Raw genomic sequence first — 16297 nt, forward strand, 5'->3', positions numbered from 1 at the left:
CCCCCCCCCCCCCCCAAAAAAAATGATAAATGACTATTTTGAGCACCAATAAAATGGCATACAAATAGAAATTTTGGCTTATCAATGATAGGGTTCTCATGAATGCCATATGGTAAAGATTTGGGCTATCAACAAGAGGTCTTTGTGGTTGACTAAGACTTTAAAATAACTCAACAAAAAGGGTGAATAGAGGTAGAAGTTAATAATGATGACACAAGAGTCTCATCACAAGGTCACATCATTAAGGTTGAAGAGATTCTCCCTTCTCCACCCATTTCACCAATACCGCCTACGGAAAACTTATCATCTCTCAAATTTGCATGCTACATAACCCTTGATTCATGCTAAATTCATCGCAAATGTTATTGAGCACTTATATCCTCATACCATATAAGATAGTATAAGCAACATGCAAATTTGTCCGAACAAGAAATCCAAGACCACCTATACTAATCATGGCATAAACCATCCCTAGATACCCCGAAGATTGATTTTCTTAAAAAAAAAGTCGATATGATATGACTTATGATACCGGATTCAGGTATAATGGGAATATATACCTTTGAATGATCGAATAATCGAAAAAGATGTTGCTATAACGTGGAGCCTCCCCCATGTTGTATTAAAGTTTAATAACATGGCAATTGCCCCCTGCCAGCACCGGAAGTGATGATAAAAAGTGGCAATGCTCTCACTAGAATGGACCACACAAATGGGGGTGAAACAATGAAAAGGGTAGGTAAATTGATATAGATATAAACAACATAGCTGTCAACACTAACCGTCGCTTTGGCCGAGTGGTTAAGGCGTGTGCCTGCTAAGTACATGGGGTTTCCCCGCGAGAGTTCGAATCTCTCAGGCGACGTTTCTGTTTCTTTCTTTTTTTATTTTAATGATTTGTTATATTCGACTAACACTGATTATATGTGGATTAGGATGTATCGGACGGTCGTTAAAAAAAGTATTGGAAAATAATCACAACATCTTTTAAATGCAATTTTAGAACAATTATATATGATTTTTTATTGTGTGAAATAGCGCATCCTTAAGCTGGAATAGCTCAGTTGGTTAGAGCGTGTGGCTGTTAACCACAAGGTCGAAGGTTCAAGCCCTTCTTCTAGCGTGTTTCTAAGGGGTGATGTTGTAAATTTTTTTTTTTTTTTATGCTAACTTTTCCATTTGTCTCATTTTATTTTTGCAGACGATCTCATAATTCGTTATTGGACTAGTAAAATTATGCACAACTTTTGAATATCTACTTGGAGTTCCATTGAACAACATGGTTTGAATGTTCAATGGAATAGGGCAATCTGATTCTCTACTGTAGAAACGCAATCATAAAACGATGCAGAAAAGTAATAGAAAACAAGGACTATCAATGTGCACAGATTTACGAGGTTTGGCAAGATTGCCTACGTCCTCAGTAAGATGAGACTTTGCTTCACTATCAATGGAGAATAAGGTTATAGTGCTCGTCCTTGCAACTCTCTCAGATTTCTTACAGAGAAAGAAAAGCTTGCTACAATTATATAGCGAAACCCTATATGGAAATTTATAAAAATATCCACATATTTCGATCCACTTCACCACAAATGGAGTTAAAGACATTGTATCCCTAACATCTGCTAGTATTCCTCCGTTAGTACTGTAGATCAATTCTAGATTAGAAAGATTCTTGTTTTCGTTGCTTTCGTTGGGTAGGAATTGAGAATAAAGATCTACATAGTATCATGTGCTAGCTTTGAAGAGTAGTATCATGTGCTAGCTTTGAAGAGTAAGTCTCGGAGCTTTCTACCCCAATGGAAATCCTATCCAAAATATTATAGTGGAGGTTGAATGAGTGGAAAGAGCTTTTGAGGGAGACAACATTGGTCTTGATATTGTCCTTCAGAGTTGCTTAGATCCTTCCCCCTTGATCTTTGTACTTTTCTCTTTTCTTTGCAATTAAAAATTGATATCTATAGAAAAAAAATGTACATATTCTAGGGAATAATTTTCCATGATCACGTCCATGAAACACACATCATTTGTTAAAACCATTGGATCACTACATTGTATAGATGACACAATTTTGTTGGTGGAGAGTAACGTAATTTTTGTGTTTGCAATAATCAATTCATCTCATGGGCGGTATAAATAAGTCAAGATTTGTAAATGAGTAATCTTGAAAAAGAGATTAGAGAATTTGAAGTCTACCACTCAAAAAAAACAAAATCATGTTTTGGCGTGGAGAAAAGTCTTCAAACAATAGTCAAAGGCTAACTCTTTGGTCTATCACCATGTAAGCAATGGTCGGGCAACAAGAATGTGGCTCGACCCATGACAGCCACTAATATGGAGACCATATCTACTATGATGTAGGGCTAGATAGGAATGCCCTTGTTCACTCCATCATAGACTGAGGTGTAGGTGTCTCTTCCTTGCATTAGAAGACTGGGTCATGGGAAATTCCACAAGATCACATTGATAGCAACGTAGTCTAGTATTTTCTCATCAATATCTACTTGGAGCTCCATTGAACAACATGGTTTGAATGCTTAGTGGAATATGACAATCTGATTCTCTACTGGAGAAACACAACCTAAAATGATGTAAAAATAAGAACAATCAATGCACATAGATTTACGAGGTTCGGCAAGATTGCCTACATCCTCAGTAAGATGAGATCTTACTTCACCATCAATGAAGAATAAAGTTGTAGTGCTCGTCCTCACAACTAATATATAGCGAAACCCTATATGGAAATTTATAGAAATACCCATATATTTCAATCCACTTTTACCACAGATGGAATTAAAGGCATTGTATCCCCAACATCTACTAATACCCCCGTTAGTACTGCGGATCAATTCCAGATTAAAAAGATTCTTGTTTTCGCTGCTTTTGTTGGACAGGAATTGAGAATAGAGGCCTACTTAGTTTCATGTGCTAGATTTGGAGAGAAGTCTTGAAGCTTTCTAACCCAATAGGAATCCTATCCAAAATATTATAGTGGAGGTTGAATGAGTAGAAAGAGCTTTTGGAGGAGACAACATTGGTCTTGGTATTGTCCTTTAGAGTTGCTTAGATCCTTCCCCGTTGATCTTTGTACTTTTCTCTTTTCTTTGCAATTAAAAATTGATATCTATAGGAAAAATGTACATACTCTAGAGAATAATTTCCATGATGACATCTATTTTGTTAAAACCATTGCATCACTACATTGTATAGATGACGTGATTTTGTTGGTGAAGAATAATATAATATGGTGTTTGCAATAATCAATTAATCTCATGGGCGGTATAAATAAGTCAAGAATTCTAAATGAGTAATCTCAAAAGAGAGATTAGAGGATTTGAAGTCAACCACTCACAGAAACAAAATCATGTTTTGCGTGTGGAGAAAAGTCCTCATAATAGTCAAAGGCTAACTCTTTGGTCTATCACCACATAAGCAATGGTCGGGCAACAAGAATGTGGCTCGACCCATGGCACCCACATGAAAGTTTCCTAAACTAATATGGAGACCATATCAACTATGATGCAGGGCTGGATAGGAATGCCCTTGTTCACTCCATCATAGACTGAGGTTTAGGTGTCTCTTCCTTCCATTAGAAGATTGGGTCATGGGAAATTCCACAAGATCATATTGATAGCAATTTAGTCTAGTATTTTCTCATCAATATCTACTTGGAGCTCCATTGAACAATATGGTTTGAATGCTTAGTGGAATAGGGCAAACCGATTCTCTACTCTAGAAACGCAACCTAAAATGATGCAAAAAAATAATAGAAAACAAGAACAATCAATGCACACAGATTTACGAGGTTCGGCAAGATTGCTTGCGTCCTCGGTAAGATGAGATCTTGCTTCACTATCTATGAAGAATAAAGTTATAGTGTTCATTCTCACAACTCTCTCAGATTTTTTATAGAGAAAGAAAAGCTTGCTAATATTTAGCGAAATCCTATATGAAAATTTATAGAAATGCCCATATATTTCGATCCACTTTTACCACATATGGAATTAAAGGCATTGTATCCCCAACATCTACTAATATCCCCCGTTAGTACTGCAGACCAATTCTAGATTAAAAAGATTCTTGTTTTCACTGCATTTGTTGAACAAGAATTGAGAATAGAGACCTACGTAGTTTTATGTGCTAGATTTGGAGAGAAGTCTTGGAGCTTTCTACCCCAATAGGAATCCTATCCAAAATATTATAGTGGAGGCTGAATGAGTGGAAAGGGCCTTTGGAGGAGACAACATTGGTCTTGGTATTGTCCTTTAGAGTTGCTTAGTTCCTTCCCCCTTGATCTTTGTACTTTTCTCTTTTCTTTGCAATTAAAAGTTGATATCTATAGAAAAAAATGTACATACTCTAGAGAATAATTTCCATGATCACGTCTATTTTGTTAAAACCATTGCATCACTACATTGTATAGATGACGCGATTTTGTTGGTGAAGAATAATATAATATGGTTTTTGCAATAATCAATTCATCTCATGGGCAATACAAATAAATCAAGATTTTCTAAATGAGTAATCTTAAAAGTGAGATTAGAGATTTTGAAGTCTACCACTCAAAGAAACAAAATCATGTTATCAATCTTGTGTTTCTAATTGGTATTATGGTGTTTAGTGTCATTATGAGTTGTATATCAGCTAGTGAGCATCATTTCATCCTTTGAAATATTATCTTAAAAGTACTAAAACTATTGTTATTGATAGATTCCACAACAAATGCCATAAAAGAAAGAAATGTTCAATGGTTGATGATTATGTTGCCACTTACCATTTTTAATTATTTCACGAAAATTTCTATATTTGACATGGCTCTCCAATTTCATGCCACCTCTACAAAGTATCGAGAAGATGAAAGAGAACAAGAAACAAATATTTTAATTTCTACTAATCAACATGAGTTCGTTATGGTATCTTAGAATCTAGACACAAAATAATTTAAGAAGACAATATTTTCCCCATCTTATATTCAATATATAATCATATTGTCTTGTAGATAACTAACTCTATGTGCTAATAATTTTTGTTTTAATTAATACTTGCAAGTTGGTCGGATCCTTTATAACTTTAGGAACCATAAGTTAATTTGATGTTTGCAAAAGCTATTGAATGTATATAATAATCATTTTTAGGGTTCGTCTTCCTAGAAAGCTATGAAAGGAGAGGAGTAATAATTGGTTTTTGAACCTAAGCAATGAGGCTAACAAGTAGCAACCGATGAAATTATGATAAATCCATATCACAATGAGAGAAACTGACTTCAAGCATCCAAGATCAAAGTGTAAGTGGTCCAAAGTGGACCTCTCTTTTCAGTGATTAAACCCTATTTCGAGAAAGATTGTCCTTCTAGAAATCCATTAATTATCTTTCTCAAAGAAGAATGCAGTCCCTAAGTAATAACTTAATGAGCACTTATTTTGATTTAATTTATTAAGATTTGTCCACACACACATAGCAGGTAAGGTGGCCAGGTAGAGAGAGAGAGAGAGAGAGAGAGAATATGAGGGTTTCAATATCTTCATTAACGTGTGATACATCCTACTTACACTCCACTAATAACAACTTCCACCTCCACATTGTTCCTTTTGTACATCTCATAATAGTTACAGTTCACCATTCTTAATGGCCTTCATTGCTACATTGAAAGTAACTATTCACATTTCTCTTCACAAGTATGATCATCATACCAACCCTCTTATGCTCAAGAAATGATCAAAATGCCCTCACATCAAAAAAAAAAAAAAAAAGGAGGAAAATGAACCAAGGTACATGTACTTACAAGAATTTGGGAGGTCAACAAAAAAGATGGTAAGAGTGACTATTTATTCCATACCATACCCACATCATCCAAGTATTATGAAGTACTGGTCTCATGGCCAGAAGGGTAGTTTTGATAATTTTGAAAAAGATATTTCCTCTTAACATATGTGACATGGGTATTGGGATGTTTTATGGAAAGCAAAAAAGGGCTAAACAAGTCTTTTCAATGCTGGAAGAAGATGGAAAGAAAGGCAAAAGAGGGTAACCAATTATTCTACTTGGAAATCAAGACAAGGAAAAGAAGTGACATCTTCCATCAGTTCCTCCAAGTTCCATTCCCCCATTCTTAAGTTTTCTCTTCCCCAATAATTCCCACTCTCAACCAAAGTTTCTACTTTGTTAATGTTGTTGTTGTTGTTGCTGCCTTTGATGATATTGTTAATGTCATTGATGTGGACATTACTGATGTTATTGTTGATCTTACCAAAGGTGTCATCAGCAGTTGTAGTATTATTCTCTTCAATACTAATACTCTCCAATGGAGGAAAAAATAAGTCCCTTTCCCCTTCTATCCCAATATTAACACCTCCTATGAACCCATGACCTCCATAATACCCATCTCCTGTACCAACATGTGATAAGCTTGTAGAAGCATTGAAGTAACCAGGAGCACCTGACAGACCATAGCAGTACTTGTCCATTAATGGAGGCAATGGTTGGAACTGGTTGTTCATTGCCATAGCTTGCATGGATGAGGATGATGAAGAAGAAGATGAGTCCATGCACATAGCCATGATGTCATGTTCACTCAAGGACATGAGACCCCCCATGACATCTCTAGGCTCTGATGAATCACTGTTGTTTGGAGAGAGGGTAGAAGATGAGTTCTTCAACCTTCTCTTTATTGTGGAATTCCAAAAATTCTTTATTTCATTGTCTGTTCTTCCTGGTAGCCGTGTAGCAATTTGAGACCATCTGGACAAATTGAATTCCATAAGATCAAAGACAGAAGGACTGTAATAGAAAAGGGTTCTCATGTTAATTTATCAAATGCATGGTGTGCATGGATGCTCAAGGTCTCATACCAAATTCAAAATCAGAATCTTAATAAAAAGGGTAAAGGTTCTCTGAGCCTACAGTGTAGTCTACGCTTGGACACATTCATTATTTTATTTATTTTTTTTCTTTAAAATAAAATAAATATATAATTCAAATGCCTCTCAGAGACACTTTTCCCTAATAAGAAAATACTGAATTGGGTTTGTAGTGTTTAGTCAGATCTCTATATTCTAGCAAATAAGTACAAGTTTTTGGTATGCATTCTAAGAAATAATACCAAACACAACTTTAGTTTTCTATCCATGATATTAAAGATTTAGATCCACTATTTATTTAACATATATTTGTCATCTCATCTTCTCAACCTCAATATTTTGTAGATCCCAAGCACCCCACCACCTAAAAATCTCAATTCTAAACCGTGGTTAAAGAGAATGAATTGTATAACTATAGTTTGAAAGTGTTTGAAATCATATAATACACTTAAGACTAAGTTTGGCATGATATAATGCATTCTTGAAATGCATTCTATTCTTGAAATGCATTATCGATCTAGAATGCATTCCAAGAATGCATACCAAACGCAAGCTCTCCAAAGACCAAAGCCTAGAATTATTGAAGTTGGAAAGTGACTGAAATCCCTTAACTTGTGTATACTAAATTCCTATTGCTTACATAAGAAATGGAGAAATCCAATCCATGTGTAACTCATGAAGTGAGAGAGAGAGAGAGAGAGAGAGAGAGAGAGAGAGAGAGAGAGAGAGAGAGAGAGAGAGAGTTACCTGTTGCCAAGGATGGAATGCAAATGGATAATGAGTTCTTCTTCTTGGGGTGTGAAGGCACCACGCTTGAGATCAGGCCTCAAGTAGTTAATCCAACGAAGACGACAGCTCTTCCCACACCTCTGCAGGCCGGCATTCCGGGCAACATCACTCCAACAACCTTGCCCATTTCTCATCATATAATTCATGAGCTTGTCATCTTCTTCAGGTGACCACAAGCCCTTCCTGAGCTTGTTAGTGGTGTTGTTGGTGTTGTTCTTCCCTGGGGGATCAGGCTTCCTCATTACAAACTTTTGATCTGATCCCCTGGAATTGGAAAAGCCTGGTGGAATCTTTGTTCTCCCAACTGGTTTGATGTAGGGAACAGAACACTTTATAGGTGAAGAGAGAGATGGAGATAAGTATAGACAGCTCTCCTCAGATAAAGGGTCATGAACTAGATATACATTCATGCATACACCACATATAGTAGCTATAGAGAGAGAGAGAGAGAGAGAGAGAGAAGGCTTCATGGAGGGGGAATGATGATAATGATGACCGTGATGGTTGTAGGGTTGCTTAGAATATGGAGAAGAGAGAGAGAGAGAGAGAGAGAGAGAGAGAGAGAGAGAGAGAGAGAGGTTGTTGGTTGATGGGTCGAATGGAAAACGGTTTGGAGGGGGACCTCAGAAAGTGAGAAGAGATGGGTGGTCTTCTTGTCTTTGACTCCATACCTTGTCCTTTTCTATACATCTTTCTTCACTCACAAGGTAATCATCTATATATGAGAGAGAGAGAGAGAGAGAGAAGTTTTATAATCAAGTAAGAGACTTGCTTGGGCTTCACATAATATCCCCTTCTCTTTTCCATCTCTCAAAATTAGTATGTTTTTCAACCTTTCAAACACACGTGTGGGTATAACATGAGAGAGAAAGAGTACATTGGTACACTTTTGGTACTCTTCCTCAATGATAAAATCCTCCATATGTATTTTTACGTTTTTTGGCAGCCACAGTACTCCACATTCAAAATCCAAGTTAAATCCAAAAACTTCTTAGAAAGGAACAGAGAAAGTAACACTTTCATACAAAATAAAAAGATGTCTATAAATAGCATTTTCTGTCTTCATGCATATTACACAATATATGGAAGCATATATATATATATATATAAAGAGAGAGAGAGAGAGAGAGAGAATCACGTATAATTTTAATGGGTTAGGGATTGTTGCCCAGGTTGTGTGGTCCATGTACCAGTGTGGAGCTAATGAGAACATAGAGCAACAATAGTGGTTGGATTTTCACATTTCATGAGGTGAGGTTGCCATTTCTTTTTTTTTTTGTTAACCAAAGGTGTTCAGGCCAACTTACGTGCATCTCGACTAATCCTCGAGGAGACTAGCATAGGAACCCACCGTCATGATCTTTACTTAAATCGTAGATGCACAGATGGGGAATCGAACCTGAGACCTTGTGCCTAATCCACACAATCCCCAGTTCATCCTAACCATCTAGGCAACCCACGGGTGGGTACAGAATAAATAAGAAAAAAAAAACACACACACACACACACTCACACAATGCGTACGACAGGGTTCGATCCCACGACCTCCTCCCCTGGGTGCCTGCTCCAAAAGCCGAAACTACCACCACTAGGTTATCCTAGTGTTCGTGAGGCTGTCATTTCACCCCTTCTGTGTTTGAGCGCAGACACTACGCAACCTAGCAAGAATCTTTTTCCCAACTTTAATTTTAAAACCCAAATTTGTCATTTAAGTATAAAACCAAAGGAAATTCATCTAATCATATATTCATACATCATTTTTTTATTACTGAAAAAATATATCATAGACAAATTTCATGTTAGAAAATTCATGACAAAAAAATATGATATACTTGCAAAATATTTTCATTGACATATTTGTTTTGCAAGTGGAGGTGACATGGTAATTTTAATAGTATAAATTATCTATAAAATAGACTCATATTCATACCCAATCATATATGCTCTTTTGTATTGGTATATTTCTTTATATTTTTTCCATCATTTGATGTTTCATATTTATTGGATTTTTAGAGCCTCATTTTATTATTTTTCAACTACATTTCAACTAAGACTTGACATCCGAGGTAAGAATCTTGGAATCTATCTTCCAGAAAATTTAGTTCTATCCAATCTCCCATGTGACATATATTTGTGTTAGTCTAGAGGTACTATTTAGACTTAACGAATTAATATATATATATATATTATGTATAAGCAAGGCGCCTAATCGATATAAAAAATTACACCATATCAGTTGGTTTAGGTCCTTGGTGCCATTATATTCTCGAGGAGCTCCCTCTACTTAATGCCTTAAAGTTTTGGGTTGAATTCATGGACCCTCCAACATACATGGTATCAAAGCCCAAAATCATTTATTATCATCTCTAGATTGTTTGTCCTCATATAGACCTACACGTATCACGTAAGGAAGACTGTTTAGATATTAGTAGTTATAATAGAGGAAAGTCACATATCAAAGTTCAGGTCCTAGTGTCTTCATATATTTGTAGGGCTCTCTCCACCTAATGCCTAATGCCTTAAGTAGGATTCAACACATGGAATTCTTATTATTTTCTCTTACGTGAATGATTATGTCATTGGTACGATATGCAGATTCCCCATACATCAGCGTCTCTCTCATGTGAAAGATCATGTTATTGGTATGACGTGCAAATTCGCCCATACATTGGAATCACGGCGAATTTAATATAATGACTTGTTTCTTAAGCATGTGACAGTTCTACCAAAAAAAGTCTTAAGTATTAATAGCACCCTACTTTGTGAAGAAAATTCTCTCAATTAGTTGGCAAAAAGTGAACCACGAGGAACACGATAAAGACTAATCACAAAAGAATGTGTGTGTGTGTGTGTGAGAGAGAGAGAGAGAGAGAGAGAGAGAGAGAGAGAATCTCTCAAATTAAAAATATATTTCTTGCTATTATGTTTTGATCCAACAAAGCTCAGCTCCATAGATCACTTTAAAGGGAGACTACCTTGACTCCCATCAAAAAAGAACTTTGGATTATTGATTCAATAAAACCAGAAAAATGGATATACGCATGAAGTGGCTTTCCATGTTAACAAAAGATTGAATCAAATCCAACTACTTCAAATAGAGACTCTGATTTATTTATTTATTTTCTTGCTAAGGTCAATGTTTTTTTAAGGCCTGTCACAATTTACGCTATCTAATCTTGTATTCTACGCATTTGTGAACAATAAGGGAAAATACTTTTAAGAATTAATTTTTGTTTCCAATTGATTACTAAAATTGAAGTAATGTCAATCTCTCACAATCATTGCTCCCCTTGATTCACACGCACCCAAAAGAAAAGAGAGTGAGAGAGAGATTTGTGGAAAAAAAAGAGATAGAATATAGGGAAAGGTTGCCAAACAGGATGGTGGTTCCTTATTGGTTTCAGTTTCAAGGGGCCAATCGTAACAGTTTTATCCATTAAGGGTCCGTTTGCTAACGATTCTGTTTTGAAAACGTGGTTCTTTGATGATTTCATCTGCTTGTGTTACTTCACTAGAAGATGATATTTTGACTTTATTTTGACGTTTGGTAAACCTGTTCCAAAACCTTTCTATTTGGGCTTTAGATCAAACTGCAGCTCATCTTCATACGGCAATGAGGAAGACAAGTGTCAGGATAAATGGAGTTGGAGTTGCAGAGGAAGCAATTGGGTTCTGTAAGATCACATCCTCAACTTTCCTTCATTCCTTCAATCAACAACTGAAGAGCAGGGTCAATTGCTGAGCTGGGTCAAGTAGATCTGATGGTTGAGCAGAGATACGAGACGTAACAAAGCTCAGGCGGAGATCTTGGTCAAGTGACAGTCTCAGACGAAGCAGAGTAGAGCTATGAGAGGAACAATGATCTGAGACAAGATGAAGAGGGTCGAATGGCGGGATTGGACTACAACGAGGTTGGTGTAGAGTAGGGCCGCTCCTTCAATTACAGTGGTGATCGGCGAACGAAGCTCAGCCGTAGTTGCAGGGACAATAGGCGAACAACAGACCTTTGTCAAGCAACGATACCTTCTCCTTTGTTCACTGATGATTTTTGGGGATCTTAGGTTTTGAGGAAAGTACCTGGTTTTTTTGGGAATCGACTCTATTTAACTCCCCAAAGACAATCCAAGAAATGGGAAAAAAAATCGTTTGTAATTCCGATCTCGTACAATTTCATAAAATACCACTTTCAGGGGGTGACACATGTATTAATACAAATGTAATTATTCATATTTAATTTAAATGACTCTTCACTGATTTAAGGTTTTATTAGTTGTACCAGATCTAGACCATTGCATTGGTATCAATACACGTGTCACTTCCTAAAGGTGGAATTTGATGAAATTGTACGAGATCGGAATTACAGACGATTTCAACCCCAAGAAATGAGGTTACTTGATTTTTACTCTTCAGATGACTTTTTGAACCGATTCATTACTTGGCCACAGAAATGATGAAGGAATTACCAAACGCTTTTTTGTCCATTTCTATTCTAAAATGGAATAAAGAACATTAAAGATCATCCGGGAGAGTTACCAAACAAGCCCTAAATGGTTTCAAAATATCTAGCTCCTCTCCAAATAATGGGCCACCCCAATTAGTGTCCAATTAGCCATTCAATAGTCCAAAAAGACTTAGGCACATATCCTTGAATGTCCAATTTGCCATCCAATGGTCAGAGACTCCCCCATATATGAGGTCTGGGAGGCGAGAACTAAGCAACCTTACCTCAAGAATGTCGAGAGGCTACCTTAACCACTTGACCCAAACTAAAAACTCCCAAAAATATCTCATTTAATAACAAGATAGATTGATTCTACATTTTAGTGGGTTAGTTCTAAGACAGTTCTTGCTTTGATCCCAAATTGACACCCTTATTACTTGCAAATCAAGGAAAATGACGAAATAGAAACTTTTACAATCATGATTTTTGTAACTAATTTAAATGCTTACTAAGTATGGTAATCGTATTTTTCAAATGGAATCTATACTTTTCTTCTTAATTTGATTGCAAAATGTATTAGTAAGAAAGAAGTTGTCCATGCAAATAATGCACCATACGCTCTCATGATGGATTTTTTTTATTTATTATTTTTCTCTCTCCTCCCTTACCATGTGGACTCATGCAGATGGTACCATTCTCCCATTTCATAAACATATTTTATTTTTATTTTTAAATAAATTACACAGTCATGTTCAACAATGATTAAAATTTCATTTTAGTTTCGATTTGATTTTACTTTTTTTTCCTTGCAACCAATCGGGGGCTTTTCATTCACATGTGTGGAAAATAAAAGAAAAGAAAAGAAAAAGATGAGACAAAATAGTGAATGGTTGGGGCGCAGAGGGTCCTAGTGTTCTTAAGTCTAATTTCTTTCATCCGATCATTTTCATGGGGGAACTCCATACATATACCTACAGCCACCTTGCACTCAATTATTATTTCATGATCCTAACCATTCAAATTGTCTAACTACACCTAAAAATATCATCATATATAGCAATCACCTTGTGACCCTCTTGGACCACCCCTTTAAAAAAAAAAAAAAACACTTGTGACCCTCTTATTGGATTCTATAGAGAAAAGAGATTCCATGAAGAGAGTAGTGATCTTGATGACCCATAACACTTGGCTATTTTGGACTATAGAAGTAAAGAAATTATTTTGTTCCATAAAGAAAAGGAGAGAAAAGAGCCATGGCCAAAAGGCCCAAAACCTTTTGAAATTGGTCTCAAAAGATGATATAGACCTGCCTATTCTTAGCTGCCATTCATTGCTTCCTTTATCAGTAATTTCTATGGCCTCCCCCACTCCCTTTCTCAGATGTAACTGCAAGAAAGTTGAGGAAGAAAAGGCCTGAACTTAAAAGTTGAAGCTACTCACAAACAAATGGGAACTCATATGATTGCCCTCCCTGGGATACCCAGATCAGCAATTAAAACGTTCCAACTTGTCCTCCCAGGAATACCCCAAATCCATGGTTTCAAGGTTCAATCCTCCAATCAAGTCCTCCTGAGTAGGATATCTCATTTGATAGACCCATCTCATGCTTAGAAGGTAGGATCAAGTCTGAGGTAGGAAAAAACCATTTTAGATCAGGGTTTAATACAGATTCCAGATCTTTGGTTAGAACGCATTATTATATGCAATGATTTTAAACTCGGAATTCAGGGTCAAATCGGTACCTCAGATCTGAAATCCGGCCTCAAAAAACCCTAGAATCATCCACTCCAGAATGTCCAGATCAATTGGGATCAACCGATCTGATTCCAATTTTTTAACAGTGGTTGTATGCTTGTAGAAGCTTGTTTTGTGAAGCCCAAGCTCCATATTTTAAAATTCAGAGATGTGGTGGTGCTTGCCTATGAGCCCCATTAAGACAAGGTCATAAAGAAAAAGGTATAACTGGGGGACAAACAAAAAATGAAGCTACTTCAAAGTTTTCATGTGCTTTGGTTTTAATTTGTCTTCCCAAAGCTTTCTGTACCAGTGTCACTTTAAAAATGGGGCAAGCTTCTTTGACCCAAATGAAAAACTACTCATTTGGGAACATGCTAGGACCACTTTGGCGGCTATGAATTGCACTGGAGAAGGGAACTAGGAAATCATATTTTGAGTTGTAAGAATTAAAACCAGGAGCAAAAGTAAAAACCACTGAATCAGGGATAAGCTCTTATAAGGCCTTTGGATTGTACATTCAATTTGGCATGAATTGCTCCTACTTTTTGTAGGGACTCACTATGGGGCATCCTCCAGCAATTACGGACAAAATGACCTTAAATTCCTGTACAAACCTGGAATTTGTACGGTCTCAGGAGGGGTAATTGGAGAAGGTTCTAACCTTTAGCAATTTTTCACGAGGCCGCCACTCTTAGATTCAATCAAATATCTTTATTCCAGCAGCCTGAGCTTTTGCCATTGCACCAAGCTATGATCCCTAATCATGGTGAAAATGACAATAGTGAAAAACACAACACATATGATGAACTATTGGTAATGAAAACTCATACAGAAGGCACTTAAAAATTCATGGGAAGACTAGAGATAGGATACGACAAAGACCACATTGATGATAAATTAGAGTCACAATCTCAAAGAAGGGAAACAGCTAAAAGGCATAATCTGGTGGATTTCAAGCTAATATATTAATTGATTCCATGTGACTGCACATCATAAATTTTAAGCCTATGATTAAGAACAAGGGAAAAAGACGGCAACAGTGCCCTTCCACATCCTGTCCATGTGGGCTCCTCACTGGATGAAACCATTTCCCACACCATGATTGATGTATGGTAGAAGATTCCCCATACTGTGGGCATTAGAAACCCTCTCCCTAAGAATGATATGAGATAAGGACTATAAATTAAAACAGCTTACATCAACATAGCTCAGAGAGAAACAAAGCCAAAACCACTTGGCCATTTTAAATACCAGGATGCAAACCATTATATGTTTCCCTGTTTCTCCTTGCTTCCAATTTATTCTATTGAGATATACGACAAATATGTTTTCACTATCAACAATCAAGAAATGAGAGAGGATAAATAAATTTTTAAAATGACAAGGGAACATAGAAGGAATACATTTCCTTCTAGTCAAGCTAAAACACCCTTTTCCCATTATAAAATATCTTCAGTCTGTCCAAGCAACCAATAAAATGAATAATTAAACTAAGAATTTCAACTATTTGGCATGTAGTTTGTAACCGAAGAAAATAACACAAGAACATCAGTAAAGGATGAATGAACTAAAGCAGAAGGGGATTCATGAAGAAATTTCTAAGATATCAGGTTTACATACTTTAAGTTTAAAAATGAACTGCCAGACATACCCCCACTTGCAGCATAGAGAATTGAGAAGGAAGGGAATAAAGGTTTTCAATGTTCAATATGAATATTGAGTGGCTGAAAACCTGACACATTACTTCTGTTTTCAATAAAGGTTCTCTAAATTTTATCATGAACACAAAGTAGTATCAACTTTCAGTTTGAAATAAATGGAAATGAACAAAAGAAGATAATAACAAATGAAGAAGCAAGTAAACCTACAGCTTAGGTCTCATCATTTTATCATCTTTGTTATTACCAAAGTTCCATCACTTGAACCTCATACTTTTGAGGGTGTCTAAATCTTCTTTTCAGAACCTGAAAGCATCCTTGGTTGCTTACCCTTTTGGGAGGCAGTGGACAGGAAATAAAATACTCATGTAAGATTAAGCCACTGAGGAATTTAAAAATGGTGAGTGAAAGGGAAGAAACAAATGTGAAACAAAATCAGTCCAACTGCTTACCAATAATATAACATATATTAGAAGCTTTAACCAATTGCAGCCCAACTGCTCACCAATAGTATAACATATATTACAAGCTTTAACCAATTACAGAATAGAATCCACGGTCTGGCTTACTGATATAAAAGGGAATATGAACAAGCCACTGCAAGTTATGTATTGCATCTCATCAAAAGGATAGTCTATAATTTTTTCCAAAATACAGAATTATGAATTATCTGACAGAAACCACAGAGTTAATAATTTGATTATAGAATATAGTGAGGCATTTTGGCCACATATAGTCATTATCTTGAAATAGCAACCTGGTTTATCTCACCAGCTGAATGTATTATTTGGAAGTCAATTTGATATTGAACTGCA

General features: G+C 36.2%; 1 protein-coding gene and 2 non-coding genes across 3 annotated transcripts; 2 read left to right on the plus strand and 1 right to left on the minus strand.

The window, feature by feature from the left end:
* The first annotated feature begins 783 nt into the window (after positions 1-783).
* Positions 784-865, plus strand: TRNAS-GCU. The gene has a single exon. It is a non-coding gene; the product is annotated as a tRNA-Ser (tRNA).
* Positions 866-1049: 184 nt separating this feature from the next.
* Positions 1050-1123, plus strand: TRNAN-GUU. The gene has a single exon. It is a non-coding gene; the product is annotated as a tRNA-Asn (tRNA).
* Positions 1124-5493: 4370 nt separating this feature from the next.
* On the minus strand, positions 5494-8031 carry LOC122086324 (transcription factor MYB46-like). The gene is made up of 2 exons (XM_042655087.1): positions 7605-8031; positions 5494-6738 (listed from the first exon to the last, which is right to left on the minus strand). The coding sequence occupies exons 1-2, from the start codon at positions 7886-7888 to the stop codon at positions 6033-6035; spliced, it is 990 nt and encodes a 329-aa protein (XP_042511021.1). The 5' UTR covers positions 7889-8031; the 3' UTR covers positions 5494-6032.
* Between the last annotated feature and the right edge of the window lie 8266 nt (positions 8032-16297).

The sequence above is a fragment of the Macadamia integrifolia genome, chromosome 8 (genome assembly GCF_013358625.1).
Source record: "Macadamia integrifolia cultivar HAES 741 chromosome 8, SCU_Mint_v3, whole genome shotgun sequence".
NCBI classification, from domain to species: domain Eukaryota; kingdom Viridiplantae; phylum Streptophyta; class Magnoliopsida; order Proteales; family Proteaceae; genus Macadamia; species Macadamia integrifolia.

Excerpts from the sequence above, each read along its gene's own strand:
- LOC122086324 (XM_042655087.1), bottom strand. The coding sequence starts at position 7,888 with ATGAGGAAGCCTGATCCCCCAGGGAAGAACAACACCAACAACACCACT. Across the intron at positions 6,739-7,604 it reads CATTCCATCCTTGGCAACAG|ATGGTCTCAAATTGCTACAC; the intron begins GTAACTCTCTCT and ends CAATTTGTCCAG.